We start from the raw sequence: 15,158 nt of genomic DNA on the forward strand, positions 1-15,158 counted from the left end.
AGCAACTTAGCAAGGCCCTAAAAGCAACTCAGCAAGACCCTGTCTTTAAATTAAATATAAAAAAAGGGTTGCGGGAGGTGCTGGGGTTGTGGCTCGGTGGTAGAGCACTCGCCTACCATGCACAAGGCACTGGGTTTGATCCTCAGCACAACACAGATGTAAAATAAAGATATTGCGTCCACCTAAAACTAAAAAGTAAATTTAAAAAAAAAAAAAAAGCGGGGGTGGGGTGGGGATGTGGCTCAGTGGTTAAGCACCCAGGTTCAATCCCCAGTACCCAAAAAAAGGAACAGCACAAGCACAAACATGGGGGCAGGAATGAACACGATGAGCTGAAAACCACGGAAGAGGCCAGCTTTCTACATGGGGGCTGTGTTCAGAAAAATGACCAAGGGGAGATAGGAATGGGAAGTCCAACTCAAAGAATGCAGCCGTGGAGGGGGTTCTGAGGCTGACTGCAGGGAGACGAAGGCAGCCCCTGGCAGGGTAGGAACACAGGAAACAACGTGATCTCAGCGTCTGGCCTGAGCATTTCTGGGCCCAGGTGAACAAAAGCAGCTACTCCTACACTTGATAAATGATAAACTGGCACCTGGTACCCCTTCCACAGCACACAGAGAGCTAAGGTAGGGTCACTTACTATTATTTCCCAGACTGAGGATAGGGATTAATACATTAACAGTCACTAGCGCATTTACCCACCACTTGATAGATGATGAGTTCAAGATTCAAACAACATAAAAAATACAAGTTAAAAATTCCATCTTCCGGGGCTGGGGCTGGGACCCAGCAGTAGAGCGCTTGCCTAGCATGTGAGGGGCCCTAGGTTTGATCCTCAGCACCACATAAAAATAAATAAATAAATAAAGTGTTTTAAAAAAAAAAATCCATCTTCCTTCCACACTTGTCCCCAGGCCTCCAGATCTTCCCTGAGATAATTCAATTACCTATCTATCCTGGTAAACTCACCTTTCTGGCCATGACCAGGCCAGACGGCTTGTGGGAGACCTTGAATACCACACCGCCATTGCCTGCACCCAGCTCGCTGATCTTCTCAAAGTCATCATCTTTCAGTTCTCCCACCTTCTGCTTCTGGGTCAGAAAGGCTTCAAGGCGCTTCCGCTGCTGCTCATCAAGCTCCAGCTCTTCCAGCTTCTTCTGCAAGGCCTCCAGATTGGTCCTGTCCAAAGGGGATCCACAGGTCAACACTATCACGAGAGTAGTCACCCAGAGGAAGACTCCCATCGTGGACAGCTCTAGAACTGGGGCCAGAGACAGAGAACTGGAGGAGGGGACTGGAGGGCAGGGTTCATCCTGCTGTGGATCTGCCACCTCTATTCCAGCCACCACAACTACTTCACCACCAGCATGCTTTACCTCTCAGGGCTTCAGCTTCCTCCTTTGTAAAATGAGAGAATTGGGTCTCTCTTAGTGTGCTTTAAGTATACAAGAGGAACCAAAGAATAAAATTGAGAATGAGCCACATTAAATTTCTTTAAAGTCCCAGTTTAAAAAGCCCCACTAAGCTGGGTGTATTGGCACAAGCCTATAATCCCAGCAATACAGGAGACTGAGGCAGGAGGATCACAAGTTTGAGGCCAGCCTTAGCAACTTAGTGAGGCCCTGTTGCAAAAGAAAAAAATAAAAAGGGCTGAGGATGTGATTTTAGTAGGTAAGTGTCCCTGGGTTAAATCCCTGGTATCAAAAAAAAAAAAAAAAGCCCCAATAATGTTGGTTTTATTAAGTTTACACCATATACAAAATAAAATTCCTTAAATCTTCTCAACTGAAAACAAACCCACTGTAAACTGAATCACAACAGTAAGAACCTTCAGATCCACTGTGATCAGGTCCCAGAACCAGACAAATCAGAAAAGTTACAGCAAGATATCCACAAAAATGATAGACCTAAAAATTTTATTTTAGTACAATGGATATAAACCCATATTCATCATTCAGCCTTTAACACAGTCCAAGGCCCTTTGAATAAGGGTCCACTGCTAAGAACTCCACATCATCTTTCTTACATGAACCAGAATGTAATATACTATTTATGATGTCCAAATCCTGATTCTATAAAATGAAGTAAAAATGAAGACATTCACAGAATAATCACAACATAAAATTTTAGGATCTTTTGATTTTCCCCAAACTTATTGCTCATCTAATCTGGCAATAACATATTTCAGGGACTTGGCCTTACTGAATCTTTCCATGGCTTTTAACTAGTGTTTAAAGAAAGGAAAGAAAATCAGTTCAATTGCAGTCATATTTCATCAGTTATCTGGTACTTAACTACATTACTTAGCTTCAATGCCAGCTAGAACTGTGCAAATGGCTTGGGAACAAGCTGGCTCTTGGTAAGCACATACTTCAGCCAGTGGGTGCTGAGCGAGTGGGCTCGGCAGAGAGCAGCCTGCTAGTCGCACACAGTAGGCTGTGGGCCTCGCTCTGTATGTTTTACACAGAGAATTGAAGAGTGTTCTGTGAGTTGGTAAAGACAGCTTCCACTGTTTCATTTGATTTCACTCCCCAGTCTAAACAGATGACATAAGTGACAAAGGTGACAAGACAGGCCTATGACACATCTGAATGCTGGTGCCCCCCACGTACACACCAGTTCTGAGCTTGGAAGCAGAAGTCAGCATAACCTTCTCCTCTTCCATCACACCCACCATCCCAAACCTCAAGAAGGCTAGGAGACAGGGGCCTCCCCACGTATGGGGAGGTCCAATGCCGCTTCACAAATAACAGTGTGTGGGGCCAAAGAAGACACAGGATGATGTCACCGACTTTCCTCACTGGATATCTCTGGAGGGAGGAAGGCTAGTGTTATGGGCTGAATTGGGCACCCCTCCCCCAAATTCCTATGTAGAACCCTAAACTCCAACTGATCGGAGACAGGATTTTCAGAGGTGATTAAGGTTAAATAGGTTCTAAGGGTGGGATCCTAATCAGACAGAATTGGTGGCCTGACAAGAAGAAAAATCTATTCCATCTTCCTCCTGACACATACACAGACAAAAGCACACAGCTCTCTGCAAACCAGGAAGCCCAACTGTGCCAACATCCTGACCTCAGACTGCCAACCTCCAGAACTGAGAGAAAATAAATGTCCCTTTAAGTCACCAGTGTTTTTGTGTTACAGCAGATGAGCAGACTGAGACTGCTGGTCAGTATTCTCACACCGCTAAAATTTTAGGTTTTAGGGCTGGGGTTGTATGTAGCTCAGTGGTGGAGTGCTCGCCTAGCATGCATGAGGCATTGGGTTCAATCTTCAGTACCATATAAAAACAAAATAAATATATTGTGTCCACCTAAAACTAAAAAATAAATATTTTATAAAACAATTTTTAGGTTTTAGCCAGGCATGGTGAAGCGTGCCTGTAATCCCAATGGTTTAGGAGGGTGAGGCAGGAGAATGGCAAGTTCAAAGCCAGTCTCAGCAACTTAGCCAGGCACCAAGCAACTTATCAATACCTTGTTTCTAAATAAAATATAAAAAGGGCTGAGAATGTGGCTCAGTGCTTAAGCACCCTGGGTTCAATCTCTGTACCAAAAAATAAAATAAAATTTTAGGTTTGACTAAGTCTCACAGTGCTCCAGCCCCTCAGGTGGAGGGACCCAGTACACATGGGGCTGTGAGTACACAGCCTGCACATGCTCGGTTTCGCTCGGTTTTCTTTCTCTCCACAAAGCAGCCCATTGATTATGTCATTTAAAAACATATCCAATGCAGACAGACCCCATAGCTAAAACTTGGATGATGTTACAGCTGCCTGGAGGGCTCAGCAGGCCAGCTGGAAATGCAGAATCCAAAAACTACTGTCATGCATGCATGTGCGCGCGCACGCACACACACACATACACACAGGGTGCATGAAGGAGAGCAGAAAGGATACAGAAAGGAGACTTACTCTGCTCACAATACTGTACCCTTCTAAATGCTTTATATTTATTACCTCACTTAATCCACACCCTACAATTAGAACAGATGAACAAACAGAAATAAACTGCTCAAGGTCACACAGCTAGTAAGTGGCACAGCCAGGGATCAAACCCACAAAGAATCTCTAACCTTAACCATGATGCCTCTTCAAAATGCTCAATACTTTCAAAGGAGGCAACTTACAAACAGAGGAAAGAATCCCAGCATGTGTGTTTAACACACTAGGGCTCAATCACACATGATGGTCTACCTCGGTGAGGGGCCCTTTATCTCAGATACAACCCTGTCTGCTGCACAATCTGCTGAGGATCTAGAGGCAGGTTAACTCTGCACTGCAACTAATACCATCCGCCAAAGACTCCCAGAAAATTCACTCCTTTTGGCAAGGAAAAAGGAATGTTGATTCCACTCACTTTCCAGCCTTTTGGGGGGGCGGGCAATTCTTTAGGAAGAAAACATAAGTCTGCACCTTGCACCACCTTCCTTCCTCCTCCACCTCTACACCGTCTCCCTCTACAGCTCACCTCACCAGCTAGGTAACTGGCTGCTCATTTGTGCTTTCAGAGGTGGAGCCACAGAGAGAGACAACAAAGTCCCTGAGTCATGATGGCAAGACGGAGGCAGGTAGGTTAAAGGCAAGCACTCGGGGTGGATTAGTATTGCAAATTAACAAGTCACTAGTGTTCAGAAGCCCTAGATTCTTATCCTAAATTGATCAGCAACTAACTGCATGACCAACAAGTCACTCAGCTTTGCCACATCCCAGATTTATCTTCTGTAAATGGAAGTAACAACTCCATACTTACTCCACCAGGGGTCAAAACAGAAAACTAATGGGAAGAAACTCCAATATTTTTGGCACATTTCTACACTAATGTTGGGGATGGGAGAATAGGGATGGGGAGGAACCAAGGCAGCAACTGCAGAATCCAGAAATCACTGGCTTTATTAATTTGCAAAACACTTTAAAAGTTTTTTTTGTTATTGGTGGTGGTGATATTTTTTGTTTTGGTTTTGATACTGGGGACTGAACCCAGAGATGCTCAACCGCTGAGCCTCATCCCCAGCCCTTTTTATTTTGAAACAGGTTCTTGCTAAGTTGCTTAGGGCCTTGCTAAGTTGCTGAGGCTGGCTTTGAACTTGCAACCCTCCTGCCTCAGCCTACCAAGCTGCTGAGATTACAAGAATGCACCACCATGCCCAGCATTTTAAAAGTTTTTTAAAATTTTTTTCAGAGAACGAAAGACAAAATATTGAATCCAAAGGTGAAACGAAATTCCTGGCTTTCAGTGCTCATGACAAAGAGATCAGTCAAAAATGTAACAGTGTTCCATACTGCTTCTTCTAGCACGAGGGATCAATGGTGTTCCATAAAGCTCATTTCTGCCCTCCCAGTGTGAAATGCTTAAAGCAATGGAAATAAAGAGTTCCTCAAGACTCAGTGGGCCAAAAACTGCCCTTTTACAACCCTTAGTTTTAACTAAAATCAGCAAAAATGAGACTAGAGATCTAAAAACAAAAACTGGAGTTCCATCACAATCTCCCTCCCCCCCCCTCTCTCTCTCTCACACACACACACACAGAGTTGTCATTCCAGGGACCAGCTGTGATCAGCTCCAACTGTCATCACATTCGCCATGTTGGAGAAGACAGCTCACTGTAACTCATTCTGCAGCATGGCTGTCTAACAGTAAACACAAGTTCATCGAGATACAAGAAGATTATAGGTTTGAAATGGGAACACAGAGAAAAACAAGGGTTGTCACTTGTGTTCTGAAAACACCAGGGAGGCACAATGAAGGAAAGGCTGATCTTATGGGCAAGAACATCTCCTTCCCTCTCACTCACCCATCTGCTGAGCCTAATTACACTGCCACGCTGGAGTCTCTCATTTATGGCTCAGCAGTTTAAAAGTCAGAAGCAGTATAAAATGCAACACAGAGAGGGAACTTAAAGACTACCTGATCTAACCCTCATTTTACAAGTAAAGAAATGGGTCCAGAGAGGACAAGGCCACATTATTTAGGGTGGCAGATCATCTAGAACAGAACTTTTTTCAAGACCCCGAGCCACTCCCAACCCTGATGGTGGCTGAACATGGAAGCTGCCACCATAGCGGGTGGCAGGCCCTGCCTCAGCCAGGAGGGCAGACTGAAGGGCAGGCAGAGGATGACAAGCAATCACCAGGCTGGGAGGAGAACCAGGTGCCAGAGCAGTGAGCCTCATCAGAACACAGGGAAAGATCATGCTCCCTTGCCTGGCATTTGGCAAGAAGGAAGGCTACTGTAGCAGGACCCAAGCTAAGAGGGACCAGCACTTGGGAGGCTGAGGCTGTAACCCCTGGATCCTCTAACACTACCATGCCCCATCAGTGAGACTGTGGGCAAGTTACCTTCTTTCTGGTCCTCAGTTCCCAAACCCATTTAAAAGACAAACAAACAAAAAAAGTAGGAGGAGGAGGAGGAGGAGGAGGAGGAGGAAAAGAGCAAGGGAGAGCTGTCTAAATATCTGAGGGCCAAGTCTGTCAATGTGACTGCAAGTGGAGGAGGTACGGAATAAGGTAGAGTGTGTGTTCAAGTTGAGGGGCTGATAAACTTCAATGGCTGCATGGGGATGTAAGAATGGGGTGGGGGACTAAGACTAGGAAGGGAGGAAAGAAGAAGGGGCCTGAGGAGGAAGGCAGGGAATGCCAAAGGCACTGCTTATCAACTTCTGTTCTTCTGCCAGTCCATCTGGGTTAGGGAGTGCAGAAGCACTGGCTAGGGCTGGTGCAGGCAAAATGGTGGGGGAGAGGGTCTATGTTCTCCCCCACCTCCATCCTGCAGGCCACTCCAGGAATGGCTAGTCAAGTAACTAGGCAATAAGATCCTAGGATTATGTACATGGGCTCTGTGAAAGAAGCCAGGCACAAAAGAGGAATATATACTGTCATTCCATCTATATGAAATTCTAATCTATGCAGTTATAAATGAGGAAAGGTCACCTTTCCAAGAGTAGCAACATGAGGGAAGTGTGTGGTGGTTAATTTTATGTGTCAACTTGGCTAGGTCACAGTGCCCAGATATTTGGTCAAACATTGTTTGGTCCTTTCACTTTCTGTGAAAGTTTTGTTTTTTTATGAGATTAACATTTCAATTGCTGGACTCTAGTAAAGCAAATCACCCTCCATGTGGGCAGGCCTCATCCAATCAGTTGAAGAGCAAAGAAAACAAGACTGATCTCCCTAAAGAAGAAGAGATTCAGCCAGTAGACTGCCACTGGACTTGAACTCCTGCTCGGTCTTCAGCCCACTGGCCTACCCTAGAGACTTAACACTTACCAGTCTTCCTACCATGAGAATTTCAAGTCCCTAAAATTAACATCAACATTTCTTGATGTCTCATGTGCACATCTGCTCCCTTTCTCTCTCAACACAGACACACAGACATACTACACACACGCCCTGTTGGTTCTGTTCCTCTGAGGAACCCTAATACAGAGCAAAAGGAAATTGCTATGTGCTTGTAATGCTCTGTTCTTGATTTGAGTGCTGGTTACATGGTGTGTCTAGTTCCTAAAAATTCATCAAACTGTGCATTTAGGATACACAAATATATACCTAGGAGTCAAGCTGTCTGGGTTTAATCCCTATTTGGCCCCTTAAGTAGCAATGTCATCTTCAACAAGTTACTTAAAAGTATTAAGCCTCAATTTTATCAGTAAAGTGGGGCTGTGATAATCACACATAGGACGTTGATGACATTAAAGCAGCTCATCATAGTAGAATACCTGGCTCACAGTAAGTGCCTAATAAGTACTATCAAGCTGAATGTTATTCTGTCCAACAATAGCATATATTAACTACTGGTCTGACATTCAGATCATTCCAGTTTTGCTTTGTTTTTTACATTTAACTCTTACCTTGCTCTCTACCACCTCCTTTCATCTACCATCACATCTTGACTCAACTTGCCCTTAACTGTCTGTTTCTTTAGCTGTTTCACTAAAGGCCTGTTAGTGCTGAAAAGCATGTGTTCTCAGAGAAGACCAGAGTGAACAAAAATGATGCCTTTATCTTGTCAATGGAGCTTACATGTAAGCAAGAATTACCAAGGCCCCGGGAACCTGGGAAGCCAACCACTGTGTGTGCAGAGAAGCATAGCCCTGATACTTACCTGTGAATTTTATACTTAGAATATGTATATGATATTAGATTAGAGAATATGATATTAGATTAGAGAATATTAGCACTGGATAGGACTTAAAGACCACCTAGTTATACTCCACTATGAGGAAAAGTGATGTACATAAATTCACAGGGCAAGTGACCCCACGTTAAACCCAGGTCTTTTGACCTCCGATGCCTTCATACCTCTTTCCCAAATACAGTATCTGACAGCCATATGAATGCTTCTCTTTTGAATAATTTTATATTCCAATGTGAAAGACCAGCTCTGTGCTGGCCCAGAAGCAGCTGATTTCCAGCATATGTCACTGGCCCTAGAAATGGGTCTGGGGGCTCCTTTCAGGAACAATGACTGAGACTTTTCTCACCTACACATCTGTCAGCAAGCAGAGAAGAGTAGGCAGCCAAGATGTGATTTGCATGTGTAGTCAATGTCAAGGAAAAGGTTAAAAAAAATCTCTGCTGAGTTCAGTGAAGCACATGATGAACCATGCAAGAGAATGACTGTACTGGAGCATGGCTTCCCATAACTGATGAAGAATCTAAGCCCAGTTGGGCATGGTGACATGCACCTGGAATCCCAGCTACTGAGGTGGGAGGATTGGTTGAGACCAGGAGTTCAAGGCTAGCCTAGGAAACATTGTAAGACTCTACCTCAAAAAAGTGTGTGTGGGGGGGCACCCTTGCCCTGTGTGCTAAGGAGTTCTGAATCCTGCTCTCACCTTCTTTCAATAAAATTCCTGCTTGCTTACCAAAAAAAGAAAAGGAAAAGAAATTAAGCCCAAAGCCCTGCACAACACCAACACAAAGCAAAGGTTACTATTGCAAGAGGAGTTATAAGAAACTTGTTCTGCCCAAGACACACCACAGATACACAGTAGAGTTTGGCTGGGAGCAGGGTACACACCTATAATTCTAGCAACTCAGGAGGCCAAGGTAGGAGGATTGCAAGGCCAGCCTCAGCAACTGAGTTAGATCCTATCTCAATATGAATAAAATAAAAAGGACTGGGGATGTAGCTCAGTGGTGAAGCACGTGTGGGTTCCATTCCCAGTACTGGATGAAAAAAAAAAAGGCCAAGTAGAATTTGGCATCCATGCAGAAAAGGGGAGAAAGCACTGGGAAAAACCCACACTTGGGAACCAAATTCACAGGGCCTATTAATGCTGAAGTGGGACAGGAACAACACAAAACTTTCCCTACCTCTATCTCAAGCCTAGCACCAAATAAAAAAGCAAATGTAAGCCAGCACAGTGATGAGTACCTGTAGTCCCAGTCATTTGGGAAGCTGAGGCACAAGGATCACTTCAACCCAGAAGCTGGAGGCCAGCCTGGGCGGAACACTGAGACCCTGTCTCTTAAAAAATAAAAATAAATAATGTAATTACCATCTATCCCTAAGCCAAGGAAAAGAGTGTGCAGAAAGACACCCCGGTGTCTAGGCATTGAGGGGCAGTTCAGAGCTGAGAAAGCAGTAGGAACACTGAGAAAAAACCTGTGCAACCCAGGCTCCACTCTATGCACAAGAAAAAAGCCACTACTGGAGGAATCTGAAGTATGTGCATTGAAGGTACACACATAAACACAATGCACACATGCCTGACTGTGAAATACTCCACCAGCGTTGGATACTTTCATTATAGATATTTTCTTATAGGTCAATTAGTCTAAACCCCTGATTTTAGACAAGGAGAAACTGGGTCTCAGAAAGAAGTGACTTGCATAGTTGTATAGACTCATGGGCATCAGAAATGTTGACACCTAGCTGGTAGTGGTGGTGCACCCCTGTAATCCCAGCAATTTGTGAGGCTGAGGCAGGAGGATCACAAGTTCAAATCCAGCCTCAGCAACTTAACAAGATCCTGTCTCAAAATAAAATATATATATAAAAAAAAAAAAAAAAAGGGCTGGGGATTGGCTCAGTGGTTAATTGCACCTGGGTTCAATCCCCAGTACCAAAGAGAAAAAAGAATGTGAAATTCTATTATGTAATGGGAGTTCATAACCCACTTGAATCAAAGTGTGAAATATGATATATCAAGAACTATGTAATGTTTTGAACAACCAACAATAAAAAATTTTTAAAAAAATTCTATTATGTATGAGGGGGGAAAAAACTGCATATGAACAAGCACTGGAAGGAAATGCAGATTAATGAAATCAGGTGTAATGGAATAGGAGATAGTTTTCAAAACTCCTGCATTTTCATGTTGTTCATGCAATAAATAGTGTGGGGAAAATACACAATGTCTTTAAACACTACCTCTATTGCTTTTCACTGTTTCACTACTACCACCAGAGACTGTGAGGCCAGGGTCATCCCACAGCATCCCTAACTCTCATAAGGGGCCTAGGATACAAACAACTCCATAGTTTAAGACATGCTAGAAGAATGAGAATCAGTTTTGCAGGAATAGGAGATATGAGGATAAAATTTGAAAAGAAAAAAAAAGAGAAAGAGCATTCTAGCAGAGGTTAATCTGTGGACAATGGTGCAGAATTGGAATTAAAAATATTGTAAACAAGTGGCTGGGGTTGTGGCTCAGTGGCAGAGTACTTGCCTTGTAAGTGTGAGGCACTGGGTTCGATTTGGGTTCAATCCTAGCACCACATAAAAACAAATAAAGGCACTGAGTCCATACACAACTAAAAAATATATTTAAAAAAAATATTGTAAACAAAAACTAAATGCTGGGAGAATAAAGATTAAAAGAGAAAAATTAGAAAATGAATTAGGACAGGTGTTTATCTTGAATTTTACTTTAAATGAAGTTGATTTTAAGCTTCTAAATGAAAGTTTTTTAAAGTTAACAACAGTTTGATTTAAAAAAAATGAATAAGGGCTAGGATGGTGGCTCAGCGGCAGAGCACTTGCCTCACACGTGTGAGGCCCTGGGTTTGATCCTCAACACTACATAAAAATAAATAAATACAGGTATTGTGTCCATCTACAGCTATAAAAAAAATTTTAGACAGGTGCGGTGGCGCATGCCTGTAATCCCAGCAGCTCAGAAGGCTGAGGCAAGAGGATCACAAGTTCAAAACAAGCCTCAGCAAAAGCAAAGTGCTAAGCAACTTGGTGAGACCTTGTCTCTAAATAAAATACAAAATAGGGCTGGGGATTTGGCTCAGTGGTTGAGTGTCCCTGAGTTCAATTCCCAGTATCCCAAAAAATAAAATAAAAAGGGCAGGACATGGCTCAGTGGTCAAGTGCCCCTGAGTTCAAGCCCTAGTATCCCAAAATAAGTAAGTAAATAAATAAAGATGTGTCTACAACTACAAGAAAAAAAAACACTTTTTAAAAAAGAAAAAAGAAATGAATAAAAACCATGTGCTCCTATCAATTTTTACAACAACCCCACCACCACCAAAAAAAAAAAAAGAAAGAAAGAAAAAAACTTATCCCTTGGAACAAAACAGGCTTCCGAAATCATATACATTACCTCCCACAGCATGTTTCTGCAGATAGTCACACACACACACACACACACACACACACACACACACACACACACACTTTGGAATGATGGGACCACCCACTCCCTAAGACTCATCTCAAATATTGAACAACACTCTGAATCAAAGAGGTTGTTGCTTGAAAGAACTGAAAGCCTAGAGTAACTTCTGCCCCAGTGGACAAAATTTGTTTCATGTCAGCAGAGATTAATTCCTAAAACATCAGTTTTCTCTAAACTTACAGAAAAATAAGTGATAATGTTTGGAGGGTTCAAAGATCAAAAGATAGAGGACAAAAAAGGAATATAACCTTTACTTGGTGGGGATAAAAAAGGTACATAACAGTATGATAAAGAATGAAATGTACCTGGGCATGGAGCTGCTGTAATCCCAGCAGCTTGGGAGGCTGAAGCAGGAGGATCACAAGTTCAAAGCCAGCCTCAGTAATCAGCAAGGCCCTGGGCAACTTGGCAAAATCCAGTAACTAGCTCAATGGCTAAGCACCCCTGGGTTCAATCCCAAGTACCAAAAAAAAAAAAAAAAAAATGAAATTTAGATTCAGCTGAAGGGATGAATTTCCTAAATACTAGGCATTGATCACCCATTAGTCCTCACAATCTGAAAAAAAAAAATAATTATACTGTTTGCACAATCCAGATATGGAAATAAAGGAGGAACAGTTAAGTAAATTAACAAGGCTAAGAGCAGAACTCCAAATTTTGCTCTTTCCTCCACACCATGCTGAAGATTTTCATGTCATTCTTACAAAATACCCTACCCGCTCATTCCTAACAACAGTTCTTTCTCCATTACTTGTTACTCCTTTAGGTTAAAAAGTGTGCTCTGCTAAATTGTGAAAGTTCCTAGAAGGACAATAAATTAAATCTACCTGAAGAGGAACTCCCCTCAGAGGAACACCCAAGACTGATACATTTTGATTGGAGAGGGAAGGGAAGAGTTATAACACTGTGCTTGGTAAAGCACTCTGGTAGAAGCAGCAAGAAGTAAAAATCGTGGTGGCCAGAAAAGAGCTGAGATTCCCCCATCGGTGGAAAAAGTAAACCAGAGGGGTCATGCGGACCTTATAAAAACAAATGAAAGGAGACCTGGGACTGGTGGAGGCGCTAGGACAAGCTGGCTGATTGCAGCCTGGGAAAGATGATCTACTCATCATTACCAACTGCCTGTTCTTGAAGACCTAATATAGAGAAGAAAGCCCTCTGAGAAACTCCCTGAGTAATAATGGTCTAGACCATTCTGTGAATCAGGGGTACCAACTCTTCAATGTGGGAGAAGGTATAGGACCTGAGGTGACCAGGATCTTAGACCTCACAATGCAGAACCACAAGGACAATCGAGTTACCAAGGTCAATAGCCCATGTTCAGAAGCAGAGCTAAGGGCAGGAAGATGCAGTGAAAGAAACACAGAATTCAAAATGTGTTTCCAATTTTGGTTCACACTGAGAAATCCTTTTTCTCCAGACTTAAATGTACAAGAAGTACATTTTTATTACCAGTGGATCCTTCTCCTGTCCCAAAGTACACAGGTCGGCCAGACTCACCTGAGTATACATCACCTCTTGGAAAAATTCCACTCCTACATCATTCTCTATTAACACTCAGAGAATCCTGATCTCGGGATCAGGGCAAACCACCACATATATGCTGGCTTAGATGCGTACCTTTATGGGGGGGGGGGGGTACAGGGGTGAAAAATTACTAGTCAGGTCCCTAAAGTAACAGCATTTGCCCTAGTACAGTCAAAACCTACTAAGAATTAGTAATATGTATCAAAAGAAAGAAACGTAATTAAAACCAAAACTGAGCTGGGGTATATAGTTCAGTGGTTCAGTGCATACTTGGCATGTGTTAGGCCTTGGGTTCAATCTCCAGCACCAAAACACAAAATCGAAAAAACTTAAATACTGATAATGCTCACTTCTATCTTCAGGGTCAGGGGTTTAGAGAGACAGAGGGTGGGGAAATAAGTCTCTATGCTAACAACCCACCACTCAAGCAGAGACCACTAGAGGACCAGAAAGCACGCCCATAGTTTAGGAGAGTCCGCACCTGAGCCATGGAATAGGCAGAAGGGAGGCTGAATAGCAGGTAGAGGTGGAGCTGGAGAACTGAATTATTTTGCAAAATAAAATGGTAAACATTTGGGGAGTGACTAAGAAGTAGCAAGAAAGGAAGGAAAGGATGTACTACAGCAGAGTGCAAAGGTCTTTTAAAACCTGATACCCAATACCACGAGATTTTAAGTTGTCTTTATTGCTGTAATAATAACACACCCTTTCCACCCCAGACCTTCCACCCAATCTGCTACACACAAATAGCTCTGTATATATTTTGTTCTTACTGTTGTTTGGTGAAAACCAGAGAAAGGCAGCCAAATTCCAAACTAGTTCAACATACAGTAAAAAGAAAAGAAAAACAACAGAAAGGGAAAAGTAAGTCCCATTAAAGAAATGACCATGAGAATGTAAACTTCCAGGACTGTTCCAGTCCAGAGAAGGACATGGAATAGGGAACTTGAGTGGACAACTGGGTAACATCCACTAATACTACAGATACATAAATGCAAAGCAGATTTATTCTAGAGTGCCCCCTGACAGGCACTGCGTGTACTAGAGGTAAGAAATGACAGGGGAACACACTCCTTGCCCTCGAAAGGCAATCTCAATGTGTATACTGTGGATATGTAAGTGACAGGGAGAAAGGACAGACAGACATTAAGCAGGTAGGTGGGTAAACAGGTAGACAGGCATCATGATTGAAGCTAAACACAGGAAAGGATACTAATAAAGGCAGTAACAACTCTACTTGTAGGACAAAATGCTGAAAGCAAGCTGGGCATACAAGGCTATTAGAACAAAGAGAAAAGACCCTAAATGCCCTCTAAGATGATGAAAATAAAGAGAAGGTCAGAAAATGTAATGCCCAAGTTTCATCCTGAAGGTTATCAATTTTCACAGAGGACAGGAAGGAAAAGCAGTCCAAGCTTGCGCATCAGCATGTACAAGCGGTTCCAAGTATCCAGAGAGTAGGTGAATCTAGGAGAAAGCCGAGATGAGGCTGGGGGTCAGCTGAGGCCAGACTGTATGGTGAAGAGCACAGCACCCCAGTAAGAAGCTGAGCAGGGTAGATGTCTATAATTTTACCAGACATTAAAAAAAGAATAATAGGTGCTCATTACAAACAATCCAACCAGTCCAGAAATGCACATGTGCCCCACCTTTCCTCAAATAATTATTGTTCGTATTGTTGAATATGTACTCTTCTAGATTCCTTCTAAGTACTATTTTGTGTGTGTGTGTGTGTGTTTGTGTGTGGTACTAGGGATTGAACCGAAGGCCTTGTGCATGCTCTACCAACTGAGCTATATCAGTAGCACACCCTTCTAAGTACATTTTTACAGAGTATGTTTTATTTTATTGTGTTTTACGCAAATGAATTTATAATATATACATTGTTCTATAACAACAAATTCTATAGTAAGAAAGTGGTAAGATCATTTTTATATTTTGGAACCAAATGTCTGGCAGCAACAGCCAGGTTGGAGATGGGGAAAAACAAGGGAGGAAA

General features: G+C 42.7%; 1 protein-coding gene across 1 annotated transcript in view; it reads right to left on the bottom strand.

Annotated features, from left to right (window-relative positions):
- The window catches only part of Map2k1 (mitogen-activated protein kinase kinase 1), a 77,269-nt gene that overhangs the window by 37,633 nt on the left and 24,478 nt on the right, over positions 1-15,158 (bottom strand). The window contains exon 2 of the mRNA XM_046426478.2: positions 970-1,180. Within this exon, the coding sequence (XP_046282434.1) occupies positions 970-1,180 (211 nt within the window). The remainder of the gene's footprint in view (positions 1-969; positions 1,181-15,158) is intronic.

This window comes from Marmota monax, unplaced genomic scaffold, assembly GCF_021218885.2.
Source record: "Marmota monax isolate L192 unplaced genomic scaffold, Marmota_monax_Labrador192_F-V1.1 WCK01_AAM20220418_F8-fsc00078, whole genome shotgun sequence".
Lineage (NCBI taxonomy): Eukaryota > Metazoa > Chordata > Mammalia > Rodentia > Sciuridae > Marmota > Marmota monax.